The following is a 26,517-nucleotide window of genomic DNA, read 5'->3' as shown; positions in this document are numbered from 1 at the left end:
TCCACTTCTGAGAAACCCGGAAATGTGAAAAGGGTCTATTATAAAAACGCTGTATTTACTGGTATTAACTACTGTGATATGTTCGGCCAGATTTCAGCTATTATAACGATGGAGGATAGTTTAGAAAACTTTATTTTAGAGCAGAAATGTATAACAAAAATGGTTAAAAAATCTTTTTCATTAAAAGTATCAATTTCTCTAATTACATGTATGTGTGTTTTATTTTTAATTTATGTATTTATACAGTTGAAACTCTTACAAACTTGAATATTATTCTTAATAGCCTATTGTTATTGTTAAAGTAATTTTGTGGCATCCTAGAACAAAGGATGTGGATCTATGTAGATCTATCTATCTATCTATCTATCTATCTATCTATCTATCTATCTATCTATCTATCTATCTATCTATCTATCTATCTATCTATCTATCTATCTGTGTATTAATATTCACAGAGAAATTTAAATGTGGATAAATAATAAATGATGTAAAAAAAAAATCACATATTTGCATCTTTAAAAAGTGTTATGCTTCACCAAACATTTATGGCTAAGCTACTGTTGTGTGTGATGTATATTTATGCTTGTTGAGACAATAAATAAATTACAAACAAATACAAACTCAGTATTGTTTATTTGACATACAGGTGCTTTTGATTTCTGGTCAGATGGCTTCAATGGAAAGCTCAGATCCTGTTTATACAGACAGGCAAATCAACACTTTGTTCGGAGAAAACTGAAGTTAAAACGTTGCAGCGAGAGTGTTGTTGCTCATCCAGTATGAAGAAAGCCAGTTCATTAGCCATTTACACCAATCAACATGCAGTCTCAGCCTCTGGCGGCAGGCAATGTCCACGGTGGCAGTAAGCATGCTCATTTTTAATTTACTCAGCCCCCCAAAAATACAGAAGTTTATACAACAACTCTACTTTAATGTCACAAAAACCTACATTCAAACCATGATACAGTGCTGTACCTGGACCCCCTTTAAAAAACCATTCCACGGATCATCGGACATGCCCAGCCCCACGCTACACAGTTCAGCCTCAATCCAGCACCAGACCGGGCCCAAGGGGGGTGAAGGGTGCCCTCTGAAGGAGAAGTTCGAGGGGCGTCCTGACTGTCTGCATTTGTGGGATGACGAGCGCCCCCTCTCTCATGTGCATAATACAGTATACGTTTAAATTATACAGGTAGCAGCAACACCCCCTCGGCGAGGGGTTAAGAGGGTGAGGGGGTGACACGGACTGATAGGGGAAAGAAAGGCAGAGGAGCAGCGAGGAGCAGCATCTCTTTATACTGTTCCAGCGTCCCTGCTCTGATCCCTCCGGCGACGGTGCTCAGTTTTGTTCCGGCTTTCCGAATCTTCTCGGTTGATCGTCTCCTTCTCTCGTTCTCTCTTCCTTTCTCGGCGGGCCTCGGAGTTCTCTTTCTCCTGCAGGTTAAAGCGTTTTTTCTTCTCTCCCCGCCGCTGGCCTTTCGCTGGCTTACCTGCAAGAACCATCGGTGACAGTGTGAGCCATTTTAAACATTTAAATAAAATATAATTCTATGTATTTTATCATCTGCCAGGTAAAAATCTGATCACTTAGAGAAGTAATAGTACACCTCTCCTAAAAAAACTACATGATCTGATGCCTACACTACAGTTCAAAAGTTTGGGGACAGTAATTTATTTTATTTATTTTTAAAGAAATGAACACTTTTATTCAACAAGGATGCATCAAATTAATCAAAAGTGACAGTAAAGACATTTATAACATTACAAAAGATATATATTTAATAAATGCTGTTATTTTAATCATTCTGTTCAAAGAATCCTGAAAATTACTATGGTTTCCACAAAAATATTAAACACCACAGCTGTTTTTAACATGTTTCTTGAACACAAAATTAGCATATTAGAATGATTTCTGAAGGATCATGTGACACTGAAGACTGGAGTAATGATGCTGAAAATTCAGCTTTGCCATCAAAGGAATAAATTACATTTTAAAATATATTAAAATGGAAAACAGTTCTATTAAGGTTGTAATAATATTTCACAATATTATCGTTTTATCTGTATCAAATAAATGCAGTCTTGGTGAGCATAACAAACTTTCAAAAACATCACAAAATCTTAACCGATCCCGAACTTTTGAACGGTAGTGTATCATTCATGTCCGCAGCACAAACAAGTTACACGTTACCACTTACGGTTTGGAGTGTGTTCAAAAGTAACAATCACGATGTTTTTAAGCACCGCAGTGTTTACAGTTTACAGGAAAATGACTTACAATGTCTTTGCACATTAATCTGGGATACGAGAAAGTATTGTAACCAGAAAAAGTGCACACATAATATGAAGAGTCAGAGTTTGGCAGGCATCTGGGCTGATTTATTTCCCATTCAGGCATGTTGAATCATTCTATCATTCTATTAATCAGGCTTTAGTGATTTTCCCATCATCCCTCATTTCTCTCCGGCTCCAGATGGCATTACTCATTCAACCTAAGATGACCATTGTTCTTCATTTTAGGCTGTTTTAGTTGGGAGACATCCCTTCAGCAATCATCACTTCTATTTAAAAGTATTTTTTATAGATTATTAAGAGTTTGAGTGAATCCAGGATGAAGACCCATTTATAAAGTTGTGAAACAGCAGAACCATCTGGTGGGTTGTGTCCGGTCTACCACAAGATGACAGTCTTGTACAAAATCCTTTTCCATTTAATTCTTCTTTCTTTAACACTGTTAATGAATGCTTGATCAGTGTTTTGAAGGGATAGTTTACTGAAAAATGAACATTCTGCTATTATTTTCTCACCATTACTTTAAAACTAAAACTGAAATAAAAATAAATGAAAGCAAGTATATATATATATATATATATATATATATATATATATATATATATATATATATATATATATATATATATATATATAATACAAGAATAATACTAAAAATGAAAACAACATCAGTCCTGGTGTCGAGTGTTTATGGGGATATGAACAATCATACATTTCAGTTTCTCACACAGCTACTTATTCCTTCAGAAAGAATATAGTGCAAATGTTGTGTGCTCTATGTTTATGGCGATTCTTCTTGTGTTTTTGGCCCTTTTTGGACCAATCTGGTCACTAAATCTGGTCACTATGAACATTGTTGTACAGAGAAGTGAAGATCTTCAAAGATTCTTCTTTAAGGTAAAGTAGGCAATGTTTTTCAGAAACACTTTTTGTTATCCTGGTTGAAACTCTCTTCACATCCTGATAGCAATCAATAATAGAAGTAGTGGTCTAAACATTCAGTTTACATTCAGTCTGAATGCAATGATAGAATGTCCTGCCTGTCGACCTATGTATTTCCATACCTGCGCAGACATCACGTCATCAGCGCGTTCCATGAGGCTATGCAGAGTTGTAGACAGACAGTCACCGAGCACCTCAAACAAACAGCAGCCACCTTTTACAGTTCCTCCTGAACTAAAACAACAAACTTATGCTGAGTCCATTGCATAACTACTGTAATTACGAGATGGAAGCCCGTGACATTCTATTCATAGTGGTTCAAGTCCTCAGACTCCAAAATGAAACTGCAGTAGGCAGGTAGTATACAAGACAGCGCTCGTTAAAGCTGCTTTTCCACTGCATGGTACGACGCTGCTCGACACGACTATGGCTCGGTTTGCTTTTCCACTACAGTTTAGTACCGCTTCAAAGTGGGTGGGATTATAGATTGATCATTACAGTTGGGTCGCCACCTCCTCTACTGACCACGATACAGACATTTTTTTTTTTTCAAATTGCGTGCAACAGTCATTTAAGGAAAGTCATTTTAAAAAGTAATGCGAACAAATGATATTGCGGTGGCTGTTGCTGACTATTTAAATCTAGCGGGTTTGGTGTCTTGTGTCGCAAATCCAATGACGCTGATAGTGACGATATTCTCTGACCAATCAGTGATCTGCAGTGTTTACACATCACATTTTAGTATCGGTACGGCTTGCTTGGAACCTCAACCGAGGTTGTACTAAAAAAAGTACCAGGTACTAGGTACTGTACACAGTGTAAACCCCCCCTAAAGTGAGCCGTACCCTGTAGTGGAAAAGCACCATAAGTTATGTTCATTATTATTGTAATGTTATGTGTTCTGAGACATGATATAATGTAACGTTTTGCAGACTCTGCTCTGGCTGTGCGCGTTCATGGGCCCTATTTTAACGATCTAAACGCAAAGTGTAAAGCGCACGGCGCAGGTGCACTCAGGGCGTGTCCATATCCACTTTTGCTATTTTAACGACGGAAAAACGGTCCGTGCGCCGGGGCGCATTTTTAAAATGGGTTGTCCCTATTCTCTTAATAAGTAATGGGCGTAACATTCAATAAACCAATCAGAGTGTCATCTCCCATTCCCTTTAAGAGCGAGATGCGCTCGCGCCATGGCGGATTGCTATTTACATGTCAGTTAATATATATGTGTGTGTATTGGCACGATTGTTCAATTAATTAGCCATCATTATAAGTAGTAATAGGCTGAATTGAAAATAGGTAGCCTAATTCTAATACACGCAATGACTATTCATCATTACATTTTTATATTTATGTAGCCTACACAATAATATTCTTTTACACTGTAATCCTTTTGTTTTTAATATTTGGCATGTTTGTGTGATGCGCATCCCTGTGTGTAATAAGCAAAGTCAACGCGCACTGTGGACGCGCCCAGAGGCGCAGTTTCTACCAACGCGCTCTAACAAAAAAATATTGCGTTATTGACTTTAGACTTTAGACCAGGTTTGAGTTGGTCTATGGCGCAGTCTATTTTCAGCTCCTTAAAATAGCAATGCGCCGGCAATGCGCCTGAACACACCTCTTTTTTAGACCAGCACGCCCATGGGCGCACTAACTGGCGCAAATGCATTTACTAATTTAAGGACGTGGCGCTGAACGGGAAAACGCGAACGGCGCCGGACGCAAACTAGCAAACACACTTGCGCTGCGCCTTGCGTCGCATTGCGCCGGGTGTATTATAGGGCCCCATGTGTTTTGGAGGAGGCGTGGCTGATGGGAGGGTGGGATCTTATGCTTTCAAAGCTAGCTTGCTATTGCTAGCCTCTCCAAAATTACTTACCCTACCTTTAACAAAAAATAACAGCATATTGTTTCAGAAGGTTTGAGGTTAAATAAATGATGACAGCATTTTCATTTCTTGGAAAAATTAGACACTGGAAATGCAAAAAGGTAGGCGGTGACCCATCAATTGCAGAGTCAGAGAATTTTATCACCATTGTGCTCTTGAGCAACCAGTCCGGTTTCTTCCAGGAACACGAATCCTGCAATCAGCGTACAGTACGTCTCTTTGGAATAAACCTGTCAAGATGAGCAACTGAGATGAAGCCGCCCAGCTGAATGTTTGACACCAGAATAAGCTAACAACCGATAACCACATCATAAATAGAAAGACTTAAAATACAAATTCTGTTAATATTACTTTATCTCGCCATTGCTCAACACTCACGGCTAGCCAATTGTCAGAGGCTTATCGGTGGGGCACAGATGAGGATTGGAAAAGTGCTGAGGTGGACAGCCTCACCGTTCTGCTCCCCCCACCCCCTAAAGCAGGCTCTATCAATCAGCCGGACTCTCTCCGGACTCCCTGCCCACTGCAACCCACACATTCCTGGGGTCCAGCCAGGGCTAGTGGGGGCCACCGCAGCCCCGGCTGTCGAAATAAACTCACCCATGAGGATGATGACTCTTGTTTTGTTACTGAAACAAGTTCAGGAGGATGAAGTGAAATTCCCCCCCAACCTCTCGTGGGCTTGAGGATGTTGTGATTGTACTGTGCATTCTCAACGGGCTGACTCATGTACGGTGTCTGACCGATCAAAACATTCACGTGCGCACACACATTTCACCCGCTGTCGTCACCTCCCCTCTCGCCGTCTCTTTAAACACAGGAAGTTCCCTCCACGCACACTGTTGTCTTTGTCGTAATGATTGGGAGATCAGTGGATTAGGCGTAATCCTCTGCCTTTCCCATAAACCAAGGCGTAACATGACCAGAGCGCTGTGGCGATATTTTTATGGAGATGTTTATTGCCACCCTTTCAGATCTGGAAGGCTGTTAAGTTTTTCAATAAACTGTCAAGCGATGATCTGAATACAAGTGATTTCCTCAGGGATGGACCATGTTCTTGAGCATCTGGTCACCACTGCAGTAGCAGATGCAATCCCAGAGGAAAATGTCATGGTTCAGAGATTGCTCTTTCAAAGCTCATGCAAGAGACCTAATTGAGTTAGTTCATGGTTACATTTACGTATCAATTTTGACACAAATTAAACAATTTATGTCATACAGTATAAATACAGTGTCATATACTATTTAAATGGGAAGCTTAGCTCAGTTAATTTGTTCTTGAAGAAATTTGATGAAAAATATATGATATATCGAAAGTTTTGACTTTATCTTGAGGACATTGAGAAGAGTTTGAGATGTTGTTCTCATTGGAAAAGTCTCCATTTAATCTCATTGTTATCTGGAGAAACTATTGAGATATTAAAGAGATTCTTTTGTGAATTTCCTTTCCTATGGGATACTTCTTTAGTTATGAAAGCCTGTTTGTGCCTTAGGGTAAAAACAAGTACATTTAAAATGTAAAAAATATAAAGTTCAAAATAAGAATTAAAAGTGAGATTTACTCCAGTCTTAAGTCATATGCTCTTCCTTCCTTCCTTCCTTCCTTCCGTAATCATTCTAATATGCTGATCTAGTTCTCAAGAAACATTTCTTTTTTTTAATCAATGTTAAAAACAGTTGTGCTGCTTAATATTTTTTTGAATACATATTGTGACGAGCAGGGCGGGTGAGAGCCGTGAGGGAACGGCTCGAGGCCGGTGACGCGAGTGTTAACGTTCTTCACCTGTGAGGCGCACCGGATCGAGTCTCTCACGGAGGAGCTCCGGAAGCATAAAAGGAGGAGCGACAACAGTGAAGGATGAGAGAGGACCAGGCCTGGATATTATTTTATGTTTTATTATGTTTGTGTGGCCGGCAGACGTCCACGAGGGTCTGCCGGCATTACTTTCGTTTTGTATTCGTTTATTTTGAATTAAAGTTTTGTTGAATGTTCGCCGGTTCCCTCCTCCTTCTTCCCTTACATACGAACTGTGTTAGACATATTTTTCAGGATTTTTTGATGAATAGAAAGTTAGACAAAACAGAATTTATTTGATATATCTTTTGCGCCATTATAAATGTCTTTATTGTCACTTTTGATCAATTTAATGCATCCTTGCTGAATTAAAAAAATATTAATTTCTTTAAAAAAAAAATGTTTGTTTTACTTTGTGACAGCAAAGAGCTTCCATTAAGTTCCATAAAGTTGTTTCTGAGTATAAGTTTACAGGTGCTATATCTACAGCTGAAAATAGCCATATGATAATGTGTCTATTCATCATTTCTGGATGAATCAATGGATTGCAGTTCCATCCTCCTCTAAGATATGATGTTGCAAGAATGGTTTGGAACAAGTTTTTTGTGTCTATCATAGTTGTGTCTATCTAGATGTTTCAACATAGGTGAAACGAGGAGTCATCTGGCTCTGATTATACAATATTCTTGAAAGAGTGATTGAGAGGGGAGAAAAGGAGGAGATCTGAAAGGAGGAGGAAGATGAGAGGGTGAAAAGTGTGTCAGGACAGATGGAAGAGTGGGGGTGTAACTGTTGCACAGTCAGTAAAACGTGAAATGTTCTAAAATCAACCCTGACAACCCAATTCATCCAGTCTGCTGCTGTTAAGGACACAGAGGTAGAGGTGGTTGAAATAGGATATGATGTCGGGTGCAGTGGGGCACATTTTCATTAATGAACCCTAGGGATGGGGAGGGGTAGGGTGGAGGAAGGCGTGTTGTCGTCCGGGGGCTTTTGGCAGGAGCCAGGCGGGGATTAAGGGCTCTGGCTTGTCCCACAGGAGGAATGCCCGGGCTTTGAAGGCCCAGTATAGCTGCTCTCTCTTAGGGAGGTTGATGCTAGTGTGCAGGGCAGAGGCGCGCATGGCTTCATACAGAGGCTAAGAGTTCAGTGGACGATTGAGATACACACACATACACACACACACACACACACAAAACAACAATGGTGGATTTCAATTATCTATCTATCTATCTATCTATCTATCTATCTATCTATCTATCTATCTATCTATCTGCCTGTCTGTCTGTCTGTATCTCGATATTAAAAATCTCAATGAGCACATGTTGACACTAGGAATTGAGTCTAGAGTCGTAAAGCCTGAAAGGGAAAGGACAGGGGCCAGACGCAGGGTTGCGTTTGGACAAGCTGTGTAAGAAAAAGGTCAGGATTAGTCAGGGGGAGAACACGAAAGAAAAACAAATGACAAGTAACGGGAGAAGAATGGATTTGGCTGGGGCAACAACAAGTAAAGCAGTTGCATGTGTGTGTGTGTATCGGGAGTGGGGGGCGGACAAGGAGGATGTATCAGTGTCAGAGGGCGGCTTGGGATTACTTTGAGCTGGCGGGGGTCGGACCACTGACCCTGCTGGTGTATGTGGAACATAAACACGGACAGGACAGAACCCCGGCAGATAATTAGCGTGCAGTTGATGTTCCAGGAGTTGGGGCAGCTGGGTAATCACAAGCGGGGGCGAGGTCGATAACCGAGCCTGCAATGTATAAAACGCACCCCTCAGCCGTGGCCCCCGGCGGATCAACACTGCACTGACTCCTCACTTTGATTTAACATGGAACAAAAAGCCTTTTTGTGCACAAGCAAAGGTTGCGATGAAAGAGGGAACAACCGTCTAAGATGAGATGTAAGCTTTGTTCCTACATAGAAAGGAAATGCATAAGTGACTGATTTGGAACTCACAAAATAACATACAGGTGACTTGACAATTTAATATGCATAAATATATTCTGGGTAAAACAGTTCTGTTGGTTATTAATTATACTGAATTTATTATACTAAAAACAACCAGATTTCTTTATCAAGACTTTCTTCTTTTTGCATTATATCATATATGTATATATATATAGTACAGTACAGGTACGGAAAGTATTCAGACCCCCTTAAATTTTTCACTCTTTGTTATATTGCAGCCATTTGTTTTCCCCTCATTAATGTACACACAGCACCCCATATTGACAGAAAAACACAGAATTGTTGACATTTTTGCAGATTTATTAAAAAAGAAAAACTGAAATATCACATGGTCCTAAGTATTCAGACGCTTTGCTGTGACACTCATATATTTAACTCAGGTGCTGTCCATTTCTTCTGATCATCCTTGAGATGGTTCTACACCTTCATTTGAGTCCAGCTGTGTTTGATTATACTGATTGGACATTAGGAAAGCCACACACCTGTCTATATAAGACCTTACAGCTCACAGTGCATGTCAGAGCAAATGAGAATCATGAGGTCAAAGGAACTGCCTGAAGAGCTCAGAGACAGAATTGTGGCAAGCACAGATCTGGCCAAGGTTACAAAAAAATTTCTGCTGCACTTAAGGTTCCTAAGAGCACAGTGGCCTCCATAATCCTTAAATGGAAGACGTTTGGGACGACCAGAACCCTTCCTAGAGCTGGCCGTCCGGCCAAACTGAGCTATCGGGGGAGAAGAGCCTTGGTGAGAGAGGTAAAGAAGAACCCAAAGATCACTGTGGCTGAGCTCCAGAGATGCAGTCGGGAGATGGGAGAATGTTGTAGAAAGTCAACCATCACTGCAGCCCTCCACCAGTCGGGGCTTTATGGCAGAGTGGCCCGACAGAAGCCTCTCCTCAGTGCAAGATACATGAAAGCCTGCATGGAGTTTGCTAAAAAACACCTGAAGGACTCCAAGATGGTGAGAAATAAGATTCTCTGGTCTGATGAGACCAAGATAGAACTTTTTGGCCTTAATTCTAAGCCGTATGTGTGGAGAAAACCAGGCACTGCTCATCACCTGTCCAATACAGTCCCAACAGTGAAGCATGGTGGTGGCAGCATCATGCTGTGGGGGTGCTTTTCAGCTGCAGGGACAGGACGACTGGTTGCAATTGAGGGAAAGATGAATGCGGCCAAGTGCAGGGATATCCTGGACGAAAACCTTCTCCAGAGTGCTCAGGACCTCAGACTGGGCCGAAGGTTTACCTTCCAACAAGACAATGACCCTAAGCACACAGCTAAAATAATGAAGGAGTGGCTTCACAACAACTCTGTGACTGTTCTTGAATGGCCCAGCCAGAGCCCTGACTTAAACCCAATTGAGCATCTCTGGAGAGACCTAAAAATGGCTGTCCACCAACGTTTACCATCCAACCTGACAGAACTGGAGAGGATCTGCAAGGAGGAATGGCAGAGGATCCCCAAATCCAGGTGTGAAAAACTTGTTGCATCTTTCCCAGGGGCCTGAATACTTAGGACCATGTGATATTTCAGTTTTTCTTTTTTAATAAATCTGCAAAAATGTCAACAAGTCTGTGTTTTTCTGTCAATATGGGGTGCTGTGTGTACATTAATGAGGAAAAAAATGAACTTAAATGATTTTAGCAAATGGCTGCAATATAAAAAAGAGTGAAAAATTTAAGGGGGTCTGAATACTTTCCGTACCCACTGTATATATATATGAGATAACCATATTAGTGTCCACACCAGCAGATGATATCATTCTTTTTATTCTAAGTGTGCGCTATGTCATCTAGCGCTTTAAATGCAAGGGTTAATTCCAACAATACCGTTTCTCTGTGCCATTGCTGTTATAGTTGTGGTGTGGACTCTGGTATTCTTTTACATTTAAAATGATTTTTGGAATTGATCTTTATTGTTATAGTTATAGCTATCATCCTTGGTGTGAACAGGCCTTTAAAGGATTAGTTCACTTCAGAATTAAAATGTCCTGATGATTTACTCACTCCCATGTCATCCAAGATGTTTATGTGTTTCTTTCTTCATTCGAAAAGAAATTAAGGTTTTTGAGGAAAACATTCCAGGATTTTTCTCCAAATAGTGGACTTCACTGGTAAAATGGGTTGAAGATACAAATTGCAGTTTAAATGCAGCTTCATCGAGCTCTACATGACGCCAGCCGATGAATAAGGGTCTTATCTAGCGAAACGATCAGTCATTTTCTAAAAAAAATTAAAAAATGATATACTTTTCAACCAGAAATGCTCATCTTGCACTGCTCTGCGATGCGCCACACATTACGTAATCACGTTGGAAAGGTCAAGAGTGATGTAGGCAAAAGTACCAATCCAGTGTCTACAAAGCAAACATGCAAAGACTAAGTCAAGTGAAATGGCATTGAAACTTTGGACCTTCAATCCATTGGTAGCTGTTGAAGTTCACTATATGTAGAAAAATCCTGGAATGTTTTCCTCAAAAAGCATCATTTCTTTTCAACTGCAGAAGGAAAGACATGAACATCTCGTATGACATGGGGGTGAGTAAATTATCAGGAAATTTGAATTCTGAAGTGAACTAACCCTTTAAGTGTGACGTGTTTTTTCGTGTTTTTCATTGTTCTTTGGAGTCAGAGAAGTTCACATGTAAATCTCCACCTCCTTTATTTTTTCCTCTCTTCCCTCTCTCTGTGCTGAGGCCCTGAGCGTTTATGAGGTGGAGAGCGATGGCGCGTCGAGTTGGCCTGCTGTCTGTCATAAAGCAGCAATGTCCCACAAATACCACAACACAAATAAACATTCAAAACATAACTGGCCAAATATGGTTAAGCTTACAACTGCACAGATCCTTGAATCTGCTTCATGTATTTGTTTTTCATCGGTTGGGAAATATTTCTGTCTCTTTCATTTAGAATTATAATCCAGACGACACAAAACAAGCTTTTATATGATAATAAAATGAGCAGAGTCAATGTTTTTTGTACTAAAGATGTGGAAATTGGATAACAGCCTACTAGTAATTCCAAAGTCAATTTAAGTCAGGCATCACTATTATTATTTCTTATGCATAGAGTTAAGGGTTTGTTCTTAGTATTACATTTTGGTGTAAACCTCATGCCATTCTGTTAGTTCTACAAACATGAATGATACATCAAAGGATGCTTCTTTTTACTTTTCTAAGTGATCAGACTTTTCAGGGAACAATTGGGTCTATTTGTAAATAATTACACTGGCCACTTACATCTTCTTCTTTTGACATAGCAATCCCTCTTTTCAGAAGTCTGCGGGCACTGGCTCCCCATTGGAGAGGGATTCTGTAGGACTTTCCTGGTCCTTGTTTCTTCACCCCATTTGAAGCCGCAGGTTTTCCCTAAGCGTGAGCAGGGGCTCCACTCGCCCCATTCGCCCACTTCACAGTGCGCTAAAACACAGTTAACAAGTCAGTGAAGCCACATAACACACACACAGCACTGGGTCTTACAGCAGGTGTACAGTATGTCAAAGACTGACCTTTTGGGATGCACTCCATTGAGTTGTTGGGCTCAAACTCATCCGGGCAGACATGATAACATTGCCCATGCAGGAGGAAGTGTCCCGGCACACACCTCGTACACGTGTCACTGTTCTGACAGGAGTCGCAGTCCACAGGACATGCTGTGAAACCATCACATACACACACACACACACACAATTAAATTCACTAGAATTATTGGGGAGTAACTAACTAAATGTAGTGGTACTACTAAATGGACAACATTTTTCAGTACACTGTAAAAAATGAATTTTCGAACTTATAAAACAGATTAATGGAGCATATTTTACAAGAAATAAACTATTTCAGTCTTACTACTTCAAAATTTCACATTTAATACTATGTGTTACTTGAAGTTTCTTTGTAATTATTTGTAAAATTTGCTAGAAATGCCTGTGCGAAAATGATTCTACACAATTTTTTTTTTCAAAAAAGCTATTAAATAGTTAAGCTATTTTCATGACATGTAGTTTTAGTACTTTAAACTACTTTTTCCAACAAGTAATGGTGTTGCACATCTAAACTCCACACTGTAAAACCCAATAAGTTCAGAATACTCAAAACATTTGAGGAAACTTATTACCTCAAAACATTTAAGTAAACTAACTCATTTTTTTAAAGTTGGTAGAACTTAAAATTTTTGTGACAAGTGGGGCGGGGCTGAGAGCCATGGAAGCGGATCAAGGCCAGTGTGGTGCACAGGTGTCTCTCACTAACAATCCCGTCACCAGCATCCCTTTCCCAACTCATCATAATGTTAATTACATACAGTTAATTTACATAAACATCACATTCAGATCTTGGTTAAATGTTACATAGCAAATAACACATGCTATTATAACTATCATTACATACTTGCATATATGTAATCAAACAACATATGTGGTCTTAAATGTTTTGCAGCTCATCCTCAACCTAACCACAGGCTCTACTCTTCACCACAGTGGTAACCCTACAAAACTAACATAACAGAACCCCCTGAATCCCAACATAACACAACATTAAACATTAACTTATATCTCCATATGTTAATCTTGTGCAAAAACGCACAAAATAACACTTAATTTCAACAGTTATTTATATGGTCTGACGCAAAGCATGCTAATTAGAAATCTGCTGCAGCTCAACTCAATCATATTAAGTTCAGCTTACTACAATGAAATTTTGAGTTCATGCAACTTTTTTCTATTTGGTACAATGAACTTTCATTATTATTTGAGTGAAACAAACTCATTTAATTTAATTAATTTCACTGTTCGGTTTTACAGTGCACATGGCTGTTTTTATACGGTCCTCTGTCTTATATGTAGCAGTGGAAAGTCTCATTCATTCTAGTGAATCGGTTCATTCAGATGATCCTCTCTTTAATATCATTGCTGTCGGGCAGAAATGAGGCCAATGCGGCCATTCTAATGATGGACAAAACACTTCTGAAATTCTCAGAAATTTGGTGGTCAAAAACGTTGTAACTCCATTTGAGCTTGATTTTGGTAAAATGTTAATAATATAATAATGATAAATGCAGATGTCTGACCATATATAAACCACAATATCAACTTTGACAACGTGGTATTTAATTATTTAAAAAATACAACATTTCTGAAAAGTAGCATTTTTGGAGATACATGCAAGGTTTCCACCCGACAGCGATGTTTTGTAGCTTTTAATAATTGCATTCATTCTAGTAAAGCGGTTAACTTGGATGGCCCTCTCTCTCATATGTAGTTTTCAATGTCAGATTAATTCTAGTGAGTCCGTTCATTCAGATGGTTCTCTCTCTAATATGTAGATTTTGAAACTCCATGTAATGGTTGTCCATGTAAATAAAGAGATTAACAAATAGTTTATTCAGACTGTCCTCTATTTCATATGTAGTTTTCCATGTCAGATTCATTCTTGTGAATCAGTTCATTCGGATAGTCCTCTCTCTAATATGTACCTTTTGAAAATCTGATTCATTTTAGTGAATCCGTTCATTCAGAAGGTTCTTTCTCTAATATGTAGTGTTTAATCATTTTATTTATTCTAGTGGATAAGTTCATTTGGATTATCCACGAAAATAAATCGAAGGTTGAAGAAATCAAAATTATTCACCAATGAATATCCATACACTATATAGTATATTTTCACCTCAGTTGTGTAAATGAGGGTTTTATTAAATTTCATTATAATTTCATTTCACTTATGCGAAACACCTAATTGTTTTTGTGCCAGCTACAGCTCTAATTAAATGATCAATTATAACATTGGACAGACCAGATTTACCCTTACAACAAGTAACATCAATGTATATAGCTACTTTTTGTTTATAGCTTGTTGTGTAGCAAAACAGTAGCTTGACTGTAGTTTTACTGCTTCAAATCATGATTAGATTTGTAGCTTGGAAAGCTACAGTTTCAAAGTAGCTTCCACAATACTGATGACCACACAAAAAGGAAGCTAAAAACGATCTATCACATCTGTGGTTATCAACTGAGAACTCACCAGGGACACACTCTTTCTTGGTATCGCTGGGCACCAGCCCATCTGGACAGCTCTCCATGCACTTGCCCTTGTGCAAGTAGGATCCCGCTCTGCAGCGCAGGCAGAAGTTCCTGTTAAAGCATGAGTCGCACTCTGACCCACACTCTGAAAGACAGGTTATGCACTCATTACCACATTGCCTGAACTGAGAAGAGAATGCTGTAGCATGAATGTCAATGCCCACAGCTTCATTACCGTAACTAAGACAAAGTCGTCTGTAGTGTAAATATTTCAAGGAGAAGCTGAGGTGAAACGTGTCTTACTTATGCAGTCGTTCCTGTCGGGGGAACGGGTGCCGTAGAAACCATTGGGGCAGGAGGCCAGACACACTCCGATCTGCCTCATCCCGTCCCTCTCCAGGTGAATAAAAAGCTTGGGTTTGCACGTCAGACAGCCATTGTAAACGGAGCAGGTCTGACAGCCTCCCTGGCATCCCTGGGTGCTCACGCCTGAACCCTCTGTGGTAGAAACATTAGGATCAAATAACAGGTGTGCTCAAAATTGAAAATGTAAAGATCTGAGATGTGTAATGGATACACATAATATATGTATTTTATGGAGTCACTGGTGTCAGTCTAGGCCTTTTCTTTTATTTTAAAGTTTTGGAAAACATACTTTTGCACAGCTATATTACTTAGTTATATATTATGTAAGAGAAAATGTGCAGTCAGCTTGTCATCATTGCAAATTAAAGCAAAAATCTGGATGTGGACAGATGCAAAAAAAGACAAACAATATTATTTTAAAATCTAGCATATTTAGATGTTAGTAAATCTAGCATGTTTATTCTGTTACTGTGTGTAATGTATATTATATGTTTGTCTATTTTAAAGTTTTCTCTTATCAAGCAGTAGTTGCTGCATCATCACAGCTTATTTCTTTTAAAGGTCCTCTAAGCGATGTCACGCGTTTTTAGGCCAAAACATTTTTTGTCACATACAGCAAACATCTCCTCACTATCCGCTAGCTGCCTGTCCCCTGAACACACTGTAAAAAAACGGTCTCTATAGTCGCCACAAGCTCCAAATACGGCAACAAAAACAAACTGGTGCAGCCTGGACCACGAAACATAATAAACATGCTCCAGCCAATAACCGACAAGAATGATTTTAAATGCGCGTTCATGACTGTTTCAGGAAGCACGGATGGGAGGGGAGGAGGAGGCGGAGGGAGGGTCTAGCTAGCCTCTGTTTTGTCTGACAACACTTCGAACGTCAACAGGAAGTTACTCCGCTCAGGATCGCTTAGAGAACCTTTAAAGTTCAACTTTACTTAACTTTGTTGCACCACCAATAGTTGCACAAAAAGTTTTCATGTTAGTGTTAATAGTCTCACTAGCCTGTTTTCTCATTCTGGCTACTTCTAACCTGATTGGCTGCTTTTACGCAACTTTCCAAGAGTAAATGGCACAAGGGATTTTTTTTTATTTTTTATCCAACTGCCTGTAAATAATGTCACTGATTCAAGATGCTTTTGAGGACTACATAATCACTGTATTACTGCTAAAGTTTGACTAGTGGCATCAGATATTTGAAAGCTATTTAAAGTTTTGTTTGAATGTGTATAGCGTGTTATATCAATTCACATTTAATGCCATGGCTTATCAATTAAAAGTTTGGGGTCAATACGATTTTTAAAAAGAAAATAATGCGATAAATTCACCATTCGCCGGGAGTTTGATTGACAGGGGATCTAACCAATCATAACGCCGAATCCGCCATTTTGTCCGACAAAGCACTCGGGGTAGATTCATGAGTAAGTAGATTAACGTCGGTGGACTTGAACTTGAAAAATGGTGTGTACTGACGTCTTTCCGCGGTTGAAACAACATTCCTTCTGATGTTCATTCATGTTTATTTGATGCTATAAATTAACTAGTAGGAAGAGATGATCGGTTCACGAGCCTACGCTACAGCGATCTGTCACGAAACACTAAAGAGGCACAAAACGGTATTTTTTGTTTAAATTTCTTTCAAAAAAATTACAAAATTTGAAATTCAAGACTTTGTTTAATATCAAAAGTAACCTGCTCTGTCTTGTCTGTCGACGAGTTGTCAGTGTCCTCTTTGCTTTCCGATGTATTTGCCACTGCGTGAGAACATGGTGTGTGGCTTGAGAGCGGCACAGCTTGTCGGATGTAGCAACAGTAACTAAAGAGGGCGGGTCTTTGCGAACGGTCAATTGATCAAAAGTGACAGCAAAGACAATTACAATGCAACCCCACCCCCTTCTCATAATTTCCTGTCCTCTGTCCACTTCCTCTAAAAAATGTTAGAAATATATTTGCAATAAAACGACACTTTAGTAAACAGTTTCACATTTCAAGATATAATGTGTAGGAATCAAATTTTTTTGGGAGTCTAGAAAACCGAACAGAAAACCTTGTTTCTCCTGCCAGCACCTAGTTATAACAAAACATACTTGGCATTTACTTGGACATTCTCAACATTTATAAGAGCAAACAGGAATGGTGGGTACAACTAAATGGTTCCAGGTTCTCCGAGGAAAGAACAGAGCCATCAATTAAGGCTACAACAGTGACCATAATGTAGTGTAATAATAAACACGACAGGAAGCACAGTCATCTGTGGATTCTCCCAGCAGAGAAACTAATCAACAGAGACACGTTGCATACCGGGGTTTGCACGCAAATGGCAGCACAGTAGCCTTTGTGTTCATAAGCGCACAAACAGAGCGGCCTCACTGTGACAAAACCCCAGACAGAATCAACTCGTCTCCACTGGAGACCTACAGCTGCGAATTCGTGCTGAAGCAGCCCACCACAAAAGCATGACGAAGAGCTTTCTCAATGTCCTAGTGACATATTTAGAAAACACTCTCACTCACAAATCCCTTAAGATCTACCCTTAAATTATAGAGTCGATCGCTGACCTGTTATACGACCTGACAACCTTCTGGACAGAACGGATCTGAAAGAAAGAGAGATGATATTTCTGAGAAATAGTCTTGACTGTGTTCAAGGGGATTAAGAGAACGTTTTCTTCAGCTTTTTCCTCCAGGGATTGTGAATAATGTCCATGCACTATGGCCTCATTGTTTTGGCTCGGGAACTGAAGAAGTAAAAGTGATCGAGTTCACAGTTACTGTGAGAAGAACAGACGTTCACTGAACTAATCGCATCATACTGTAAAGTACAGTGCAGTACCTCACTGAATTCGGCAAGGTAAAAAAAAGGAAGGTGCTTCAGGGAGCATCTCTGATTAAAGTCAATCGGTTCCAGGTGTCCCTGAAAGGTCAGTCTCAGATGGTTAAAGGCTCTGCATTTTAGAAGGGACTGACCCGGTCTCAGCATCTGGATGAGGGTGAGGTAGGGGCAAAACATAGATTGGTCTAGCTCAACTTAAGAGAGGCAAAAAATAGCTTCTGCTTCTACTTTCACTTATGTAATTTGAAATGATATGGCTTGAAAGGATGTTACATAGTGAGGATTTCTACAACCATCAGTAAATCTAAACAATAAGGCAGCAGGAAATTATGCTCCCCAACATCACTGTAACACACAGGCTCACAAAGAGTCTTTTTGCTTGTAAAAAATTCAATATACAATATGATAAAAGACATGTTCAACAAATTGTGACATTTAGAATTAAAAATCTGAATAAACACTTATTTCACCAAGTAAAAGCTAATTATAACTGTAGGCAGTATATTTATACATACACATACTACTGTTCAAATGATTTAAAGTATTTTAGTTCATCAAGGCCGCATTTATTTGATCAAAAATACAATAAAAATAAAAAGCAAAATTCTCAACAGTCTTCAGTGATCCTTCAGAAATCATTCTAATATTCTGATTTAGTGCTCAAGTAACATTTTATATTATCAATGATGAAAACAGTTGCAGTGTTTTTTTGTGGAAACTGAGGCCGTTTCCACTTGGTATTAAGATGCGTTTTGGTCAATCGGATCACAAGTAGACGAGGGAGACACATACCGTTTCCACCTGGTATTTTACAGTTTTTCTCCATTAGTTTGGCTCATTTCTTGAAACAGAAATTACATTCTCAAAACAACATGGACAAACCTCCAAACCACTTGGCAATTGTTCACAACAGAATTGATTTTCTCATTAATTTCATCAGATTGCAAATGTCTAAGTACATGTCTCAATGTCTCAGTACATCTTTGCAAATGATTAAGTACAGGTAGCCTACATTTATCACAATTTCCAAGAGAATAGATCTTGTTGATTTAAACTGATTGTTGATTCTCAGTCTAATGGTTGTTCGCTCCAAAACATGTCAGCGTCATTTCATTGTATAAGTCATCACATGCACAATAGTCTGTTCAATTGTCAAAATTAGTCAAGAACATAATACCATGAATACCATATATGAATCCTTGGAACATTTGATAAATTTATTACAGCAATTAACAGTCAGGTGAAACTAGAAGTTGACTAACGAAGGAGCTTTATTTACTGCACTGTAGGCTGTATATAATTTTCATTGTTTTTGTTTGTGTGTTTATATTACAGTATATTATGCTGTATACATTTTCTTTTTACTCCGATGTATGGAAGTTACTTTATGTGTGTGAATGATAATGGTTACAATTTCCTTGGCAGTATGAGTGCAATGTGTGATGTCAAACCTTGGAGGCTACTCTTACCCTAAAATCCTATTTCTTTTTTTAGTTTTATACACAATTGTATTCTGTTAGCTAGACAAAAAAACAGTAGTAACCATTGTCAATGAAGGACTGGGCTAAGACGTGAGGGATATTTTAATGGTCCTCTGCCATAGTGATAAAACATCTAAACATTTTGACTTGCAGTGCTTACACAATGCCAAAGGGACAAAGCATTTTGGGGGCACTGACTGTTTAAATGAGAAGGAAATTTAGTTTTGACACATGAGTGAACAGTTTTGGGAGAGATATGAGCTTTTGCAAGTGAGCTATAGTGTTGTGCTGAACTGTAAGACTGTTTTGCCAAATGATCTTAGAGTTTTGAGAATGTAATTTCTGTTTCAAGAAATGAGCCAAACCAATGGAGAAAAACTGTAATCCATCACTTTTGTCTACTTTCAACCACTTCTGTCCTGATATTTTGAGGGGATGGTCTATGGGCGGGTAAATGTATGTTTTTTTTTTTAAATGTTTCAACCTAATGGACAAAATAAGCTCACGCAATTTACATATGAACGCGCCCAGAGATGACGAAAAAACATACAGAGAGCACCAACTTTCATTTCTGCTCTGATAGCCACGCCAAACGTTATGGTTAGAGAACATTGTGCTTGGTACATTTTTCGTCTTCAAACCAAACTTGGGTCTCCAGCCGGTAAAATTTAAATCTCATCTGGATTGTGCGCTTCTCATAATGTTTACATGTTAGGTCATTAGGCAGAGAGTAGGCGGTATTTAGTGGCTGTAGTTTGAACACATTCAACCACATGAGCGTCTACACTACGAAGGCAATCCGGTCGAATGCGTATTCAACTACCTCTGGAAGTGGTCGAAAGTGGACAAGCTCAAAATGTTTTACACCCCATTTACACCTGTATTTAGCGTTGTCCACTTGTGATCCGATTGACCAAAATGCACCTTAAAGGATTAGTCCACTTTTAAATACACTTTTCCTGATAAATTTACTCACCCCCATGTCATCCAAGATGTTCATGTCTTTCTCTCTTCAGTCGAAAAGAAATGAAGGTTTTTGAGGAAAACATTCCAGGATTATTGTCCTTACAGTGGATTTCAATGGCTACCAACAGGTTGAAGGTCAAAATCACAGTTTCAGTGCAGCTTCAAGGGCTTTAAACGATACCAAATGAGTAATAAGGGTCTTTTCTAGCGAATCGATCGGTCATTTTCGAAAAAAATACAACCATTTATGCTTTATAAACAATATATCGCCTTGAACGTACTCTCCGCTTCCGCATTCTTCATAACGCTTACGTTGAATGTCCTACGCCTTCCCTATTCAACTTACGGAAAAAAACGAAACTGGCACCACGTTCGTTCCGTAAGTAGTAATAATCCTGGAATGTTTTCCTCAAAAACCTTCATTTCTTTTCGACTGATGAAAGAAAGACATAAACATCTTGGATGACATGGGGGTGAGTAAATTTATCAGGAAAAGTGTATTTAAAAGTGGACTAATCCTTTAATAACAGGTGAAAACAGGGCCTTTGATGAATCGAAAATTCAAAATAACATTTGAAATATACATTTTTTAACATTAAAATGTCTTTACTGTCAAGTTTGATCAATTCCATATGTCGATGCTGACAGACAGATAGATAGATAGATAGATAGATAGATAGATAGATAGATAGATAGATAGATAGAGCTGTTTTCAACCTGCTCTTACATTCCATACTACTGAACTTGGGCATCATTGTTGTTTTTTTTCCTGTCTCCCTCCCCTGATTTTTCAGAGTTCGGTCTTGGCTGCCAGATTGCCATAGATCAAGGATATTCTGTTTGACATATCTAAGCAATCTTTACAACTGCTGTCCATTTGCCCACATGTGTTCCTGCCAAAGCTCTCTAATTCACAGAACCCTTTACACAGAGGAATTCTGCCTGCCCTTGCACTGCCACAGCCCCTGGGTCATCTTGCATAACAACCACACGAGCACTCCTGAAATCCGAACGTTCGAAATCGCTTTGCCACGGTTCAAACTCGACGACCACAAAAGCAAGCATTCCCAGAATCTAATGGTAAAGCGGCAGAGTTAAAACCTAATTAAATAACAAAATGTCAGACATCAACATTAAACAAAAGCATTTGCTTATTGCCCAAAGACTTGTGGTCTGAGTTGGTGAGGCAAGCCGACACAATTAATTTCCTGGGATATTTACAACATGGGGAGGCCACACACAAGCAGAGATAATTTACTAAAAAACACAGCCATGCTTTGATTCACAAGGAAATTAATTACCACATACTGTCATTGACAAAGCTGTGTGGGACGTTATTTGTAAGGCTTCTTTTTAAACTTAAATGGTGACCTCACCTTTCATATCATCTGTGACCTAGAAAAAAGTGTATTCCTGTACCACAAATACACTCACATTAAAAATAAATACTCTTGCAAAGCAGTCATATGCATAGAAGACATTCTGACATTATAAGTATCAGATGTTACAAATACTTTGGCATTAAAAGGTGTCTATTTTACATGAAAATCAAAGCCTTGTGGCTTCTACTTGCAGAGACACAGAAATGCACACGCAGAACACAGGAAGTGTTTGAGGTCAGATGACCGTTTGGTCACTCGCTGTAAACTGATAAATTAGTCTTGGTCATTCACCCAGGTTTCTGTCCATCACAGACATTTCAAAGTCTCTTAATTAGCAGCCCTGATGATGGCTGGTGCATACAAGAGGACAGCGGTCATCATGTTTGTCACACTTCACTGTCAAAGTGTTATACAGCAAAGATTTGACCTTGCATTTAAAGATTCATCACCCTGCACACCTGTATCTATTAATAACATCACTTTGGAATATTTTGATATATTAGTCAAAATCTAATTAGGGGTAATTAAATGTAATAAATCATGTAAATATGTATTTTATTGGAAAATTAAACTATATTTTTTTTATTAAACTTTGATAACTGCCTTAATCTTTTAAACAACTGAGAAGACGGTGATGAAACTACATTTTAGAAAAATCACGTCAAGTTTATAATATATATTACATCAGCATATGAGAGTCAAATTGGATGACTAAAGGGACTCATCTCAAGATCACTCATTTAACAGTTCAAATATTGCCAAAATTATGAAAAAAGATTCTGCTCTTTAAGGATAACCCAAAATTGTTTCCTCTTTAAATTCAAAATGACAGTTGTGTGCTTAACTAAATAGCTGTCAAAGTCAGATTAGACACATATTTTTCTTATATGCCACATAAGAGCACATACTTAGTATGCCAAATACAATGTCCTGACCACAGCCCACAATTCTGGCATCATCTCAGTTTTAAACAGAAAATATGCCTAAGGGTTTTGTATTTTGAATTCCATAATATTATTTTCTTCTATCAGACTTGAAATAACCCAGTGAACACCACATAGCCATGATGGCATTTTTGTGGCTCCCTGATACCAAAAGTTATTCTCTTGCTCTAACTGGCTTTGTCACTGCTAATTTGGACCACATGTTTATACAATCATTCTATAATCTAGCATTTAAAGCCATATTTGCAAATTACTTTTTCTTATTAAAATAAAAATCATACTCAGTTCCACAGTCCTGAAGCCTGTCATGCATGCATTGCTTATTTCAAAGCCGAGTTTTCCCAAAATTACGTTTTTTTCTCCCATATAAACCAAAAATGTTAATATAAACACTTCATCCAGGGTCATAACCACCATAGACAGTGAGGGGGGCCATGACCTCCAAATTACACTTAGTCTGCCACAATCCTGAGTGTTTGGTTACAACCTTGACTTAATGCTTCTGATTAAAATGGCCTTTTGAAAGAATTTCTTATGTTGCCTTCAACTAAAACTATTAAACTTTGTGCTATAAATGATAAAACATGTACCAGAAGCAGGTCTTTTATGTCCTCAACTACAAAGATGCCCCAATGGCCATGTGAAGGCGTGAGAGAGGTTCGGGACAGAAAATGTGTAACTAAATTTAAAAATTTGTGAAGGCTATTCAACATTGTGACAAACTGGAAGAATCTGGAAGCGCAGTTTTTTTTTTATCAATACTGAACTTAGTGATAGGCCTACATGTCGCGTCTCCGCGAGCAGGAACAGTCAACAAATGCGTAAAACGGACCAAGCGCGCTACAAAGGGTTTTCAGCGTAATGCAGTGGCCGCTAGAGAGCGATCCAAACAAGAAATTGGACTGGCCAGATACTAGACTAACAGTTCACAACGAAAGTATAATAATAATAGTGAACAAATTCATGCTTTCATGTTCGCTGTGCTAACTAAAATAACAGCACGAGACTGTAAAGCAAAACGTTATTTGTCAACGGAAGTTAGGCTAACTTAAGAACATTTGCATCATAGCCAAATACATGATTTAAATCACATTGTAAAACCAGCGGTCTGTTCCTCGCCGATGTAGGCTAAGCTATGTGTCCAAATCAAACCAGACAAGCGTCTACTAGAAAACATCTGTCGTGACTTGCGCTGTTATCTTCTAACTCGACTTTTACCTCAGCGCAACATTTCCCATCAGAGGTTTATCTAGGACGTCTAAGTAGCCTAGCTGTTTTCTCCCTTCCAAAACGGACTGTAGTGACACAAATGTGAAATAGCACTTAATGAAGCCATCAAAACGAAACCACGAGGAACACAGACACTCTTTAGTGACAGGCGCAGTTTCACTGAGAGACGGGCTCATCTCAAGCAACAGTTGGCAGGGTTGCCAGGTCTTTGTAACAAACTATTCTAAAACCATCCTAATTATAAGACCAAACCCCTTAAAAACAAACCGATAGCAAACTACAGTATTATACGCAGTATTGAAACATTGAAACAACATATTAAAACATTAAGTTTATTTGACTATTTTCGAAGTTTGCAATAAAAATGTAACCGGGCATAGGGTTGCTTGGATAATGTACACAGTGCTGCTATTACTTCATATGGACCTCATTCAGAGTAGAGACCATATTGAATTTTTCCCGAATGAAAACGAGGCTGTGGGAGATAGACGTATACAGACTGTTCAGTGGTGCAACATTGAGAAAAATACATTTCCCCGCCAAAGGAAGAAGAAAATAAAATTAGACAATACATGACCTATAAGACTACTAGTGAATAGCATAAAATAACATACGGCATCTACCCTGAGTAAGGTATAGCCTACTTACTGTTTCACTACATTCACTGTAATTATTTCTTAATCACAGATGGTCTGCCTATATCTACATAAAATATAATTAATTTAACTTGTTGTTGGCTGGTTGAACAAAACACTCTTTCCATTTAACCCTCACACCACAAAAAAAAAAAAAAAAAAAAAAAAAAATTCAATAAAATCAACCCACTACCACAAATGTGAAGTATTTCTGCGGGAAACAGCGCATTTGGCAACCCAGGCAGTTTGTCACAAAATACAAACGGAGAAAACAGCGATATACTCCTGTTGTCATAAGAACAAAAATAGCATATCTATTTCGATAACAATAACTCAAACACAGTCCGTCCAGCTGGCTGGAAATATTTAACTGCTTTAGTTATCAGCTGCCTATATGCCGAACCACAAAAGAGATTCCGCTGGTTTTCCTTTTAGCTTTTGAGTTTTAGATTATTATTTTTCATTTATTTATTTTTTGCAATGGCGCGTCTTCATTGACAAGAAATAAAAAAATAAATAAAAAAAAATGTTTCTTTCTCGTAGTAAACCTTTACTCTAATCAGTTTCCTATCACCTGATCATTTTGCCATATCAATATTCTCCCATAAGCGAACTTACAGCTAAACAATAATTTGACTTTTTAAAGTCTTTTAAAATGAGAAAAAGTATGACATATGTTTTAAAACATGATGACCACAAAAAAAGCGATTGACACAAACAGCCAGTACAAGTCACGGTGCAGGTGTGCGCAAAGCATCAGATCAGCCGCGCGCAGAACTTACGTTTGTGTTGCCGGTGCCTGGAGCCGTGATGCTGACAGTTTGTGTATTCCATACAATGCAAGATCAAAACAATGGAGATCAGTTGTAATTGCATAGTAATCAGGGGAATGATGCTTGTCTTGTCAATTTCAATGTCCCTTTTCGCACTTTGATCTGTGCAAAACTCAATATGTTATTCCTAAATTGGGCAGAAGCCCCAGCTCTGCTCACGCGCAAGAGGAACAGAATTTTCAATGGCCCAAATGCACCTGGGCCGATTCGGCAGTAACATATTGGAGGCAATCCACATATGTGCCACTGTGAGATATCCAAAGAGAGAGCCACTCATTCCATGGAAACAATGAAAGTGTTAGTTCTCCATCCAGCGCACTGTAAGCAAAACGGGGAGAAGGGAATCAAATTAGATTGACATGGTGATAAATTTGGATTGTCTTCCTTAATGACTGTATGTATTCCCCTCTGTGATCCAGCACGACACGTCCAGGTGTGAAGGTTACTTTATTTATTGAGCCTGGCATGTAGGAGGTCCTCGCGTCATCCTCATCATCTCGAGGAACTTTCAGTGAAACTTTGGCGCTTGATTTGTAAATAGTCGCCGAAACTTCGCTTTTCTCTGTTCAATCTCTATAGCTCACAGTTTCACGGTTGAGCAATTCACTATCTCTCCCTTTCTCTCGCCTGCTCCCAGCTCGTATGCTCGTCTGGTAACTGATGACTTCAGCTCTCTGCCGTCTCTTTCCCCCCTCTGAACTCCAAAGTTTATTTAGAGGGCGAGCCCCCCACGTCAGACACCCCACGGGCTACCAACACTCGCTTTTTTCATTATATCACGTTTTCCAAAACTCGAGAACTTGAATGGAAAAAGCAGACAGACAGACAGACAGACAGACAGACAGACAGATAGATAGATAGATAGATAGATAGATAGATAGATAGATAGATAGATAGATAGATAGAAATTAATCAATTACAAATTCATTTCTGTA

General features: G+C 38.9%; 1 protein-coding gene across 1 annotated transcript; it reads right to left on the bottom strand.

Annotated features, from left to right (window-relative positions):
• Window positions 1-614: 614 nt before the first annotated feature.
• On the bottom strand, window positions 615-26,264 carry rspo3 (R-spondin 3). The gene is made up of 6 exons (XM_048153939.1): window positions 25,532-26,264; window positions 15,209-15,403; window positions 14,907-15,050; window positions 12,401-12,544; window positions 12,132-12,311; window positions 615-1,490 (listed from the first exon to the last, which is right to left on the bottom strand). Exons 1-6 carry the CDS (start codon window positions 25,623-25,625, stop codon window positions 1,294-1,296), a joined length of 954 nt encoding a protein of 317 aa, XP_048009896.1. The 5' UTR covers window positions 25,626-26,264; the 3' UTR covers window positions 615-1,293.
• Between the last annotated feature and the right edge of the window lie 253 nt (window positions 26,265-26,517).

Source organism: Megalobrama amblycephala, linkage group LG13 (genome assembly GCF_018812025.1).
Source record: "Megalobrama amblycephala isolate DHTTF-2021 linkage group LG13, ASM1881202v1, whole genome shotgun sequence".
NCBI lineage: Eukaryota > Metazoa > Chordata > Actinopteri > Cypriniformes > Xenocyprididae > Megalobrama > Megalobrama amblycephala.
Note: the sequence above shows the minus strand (reverse complement) of the source record. Positions and strands in the feature narration are given on the sequence as shown.

Excerpts from the sequence above, each read along its gene's own strand:
- rspo3 (XM_048153939.1), bottom strand. The coding sequence starts at position 25,625 with ATGCAATTACAACTGATCTCCATTGTTTTGATCTTGCATTGTATGGAA. Across the intron at positions 15,051-15,208 it reads CGACAGGAACGACTGCATAA|AGTGTGGGTCAGAGTGCGAC; the intron begins GTAAGACACGTT and ends CCTGTCTTTCAG. Across the intron at positions 12,312-12,400 it reads AATGGAGTGCATCCCAAAAG|CGCACTGTGAAGTGGGCGAA; the intron begins GTCAGTCTTTGA and ends ACTGTGTTTTAG.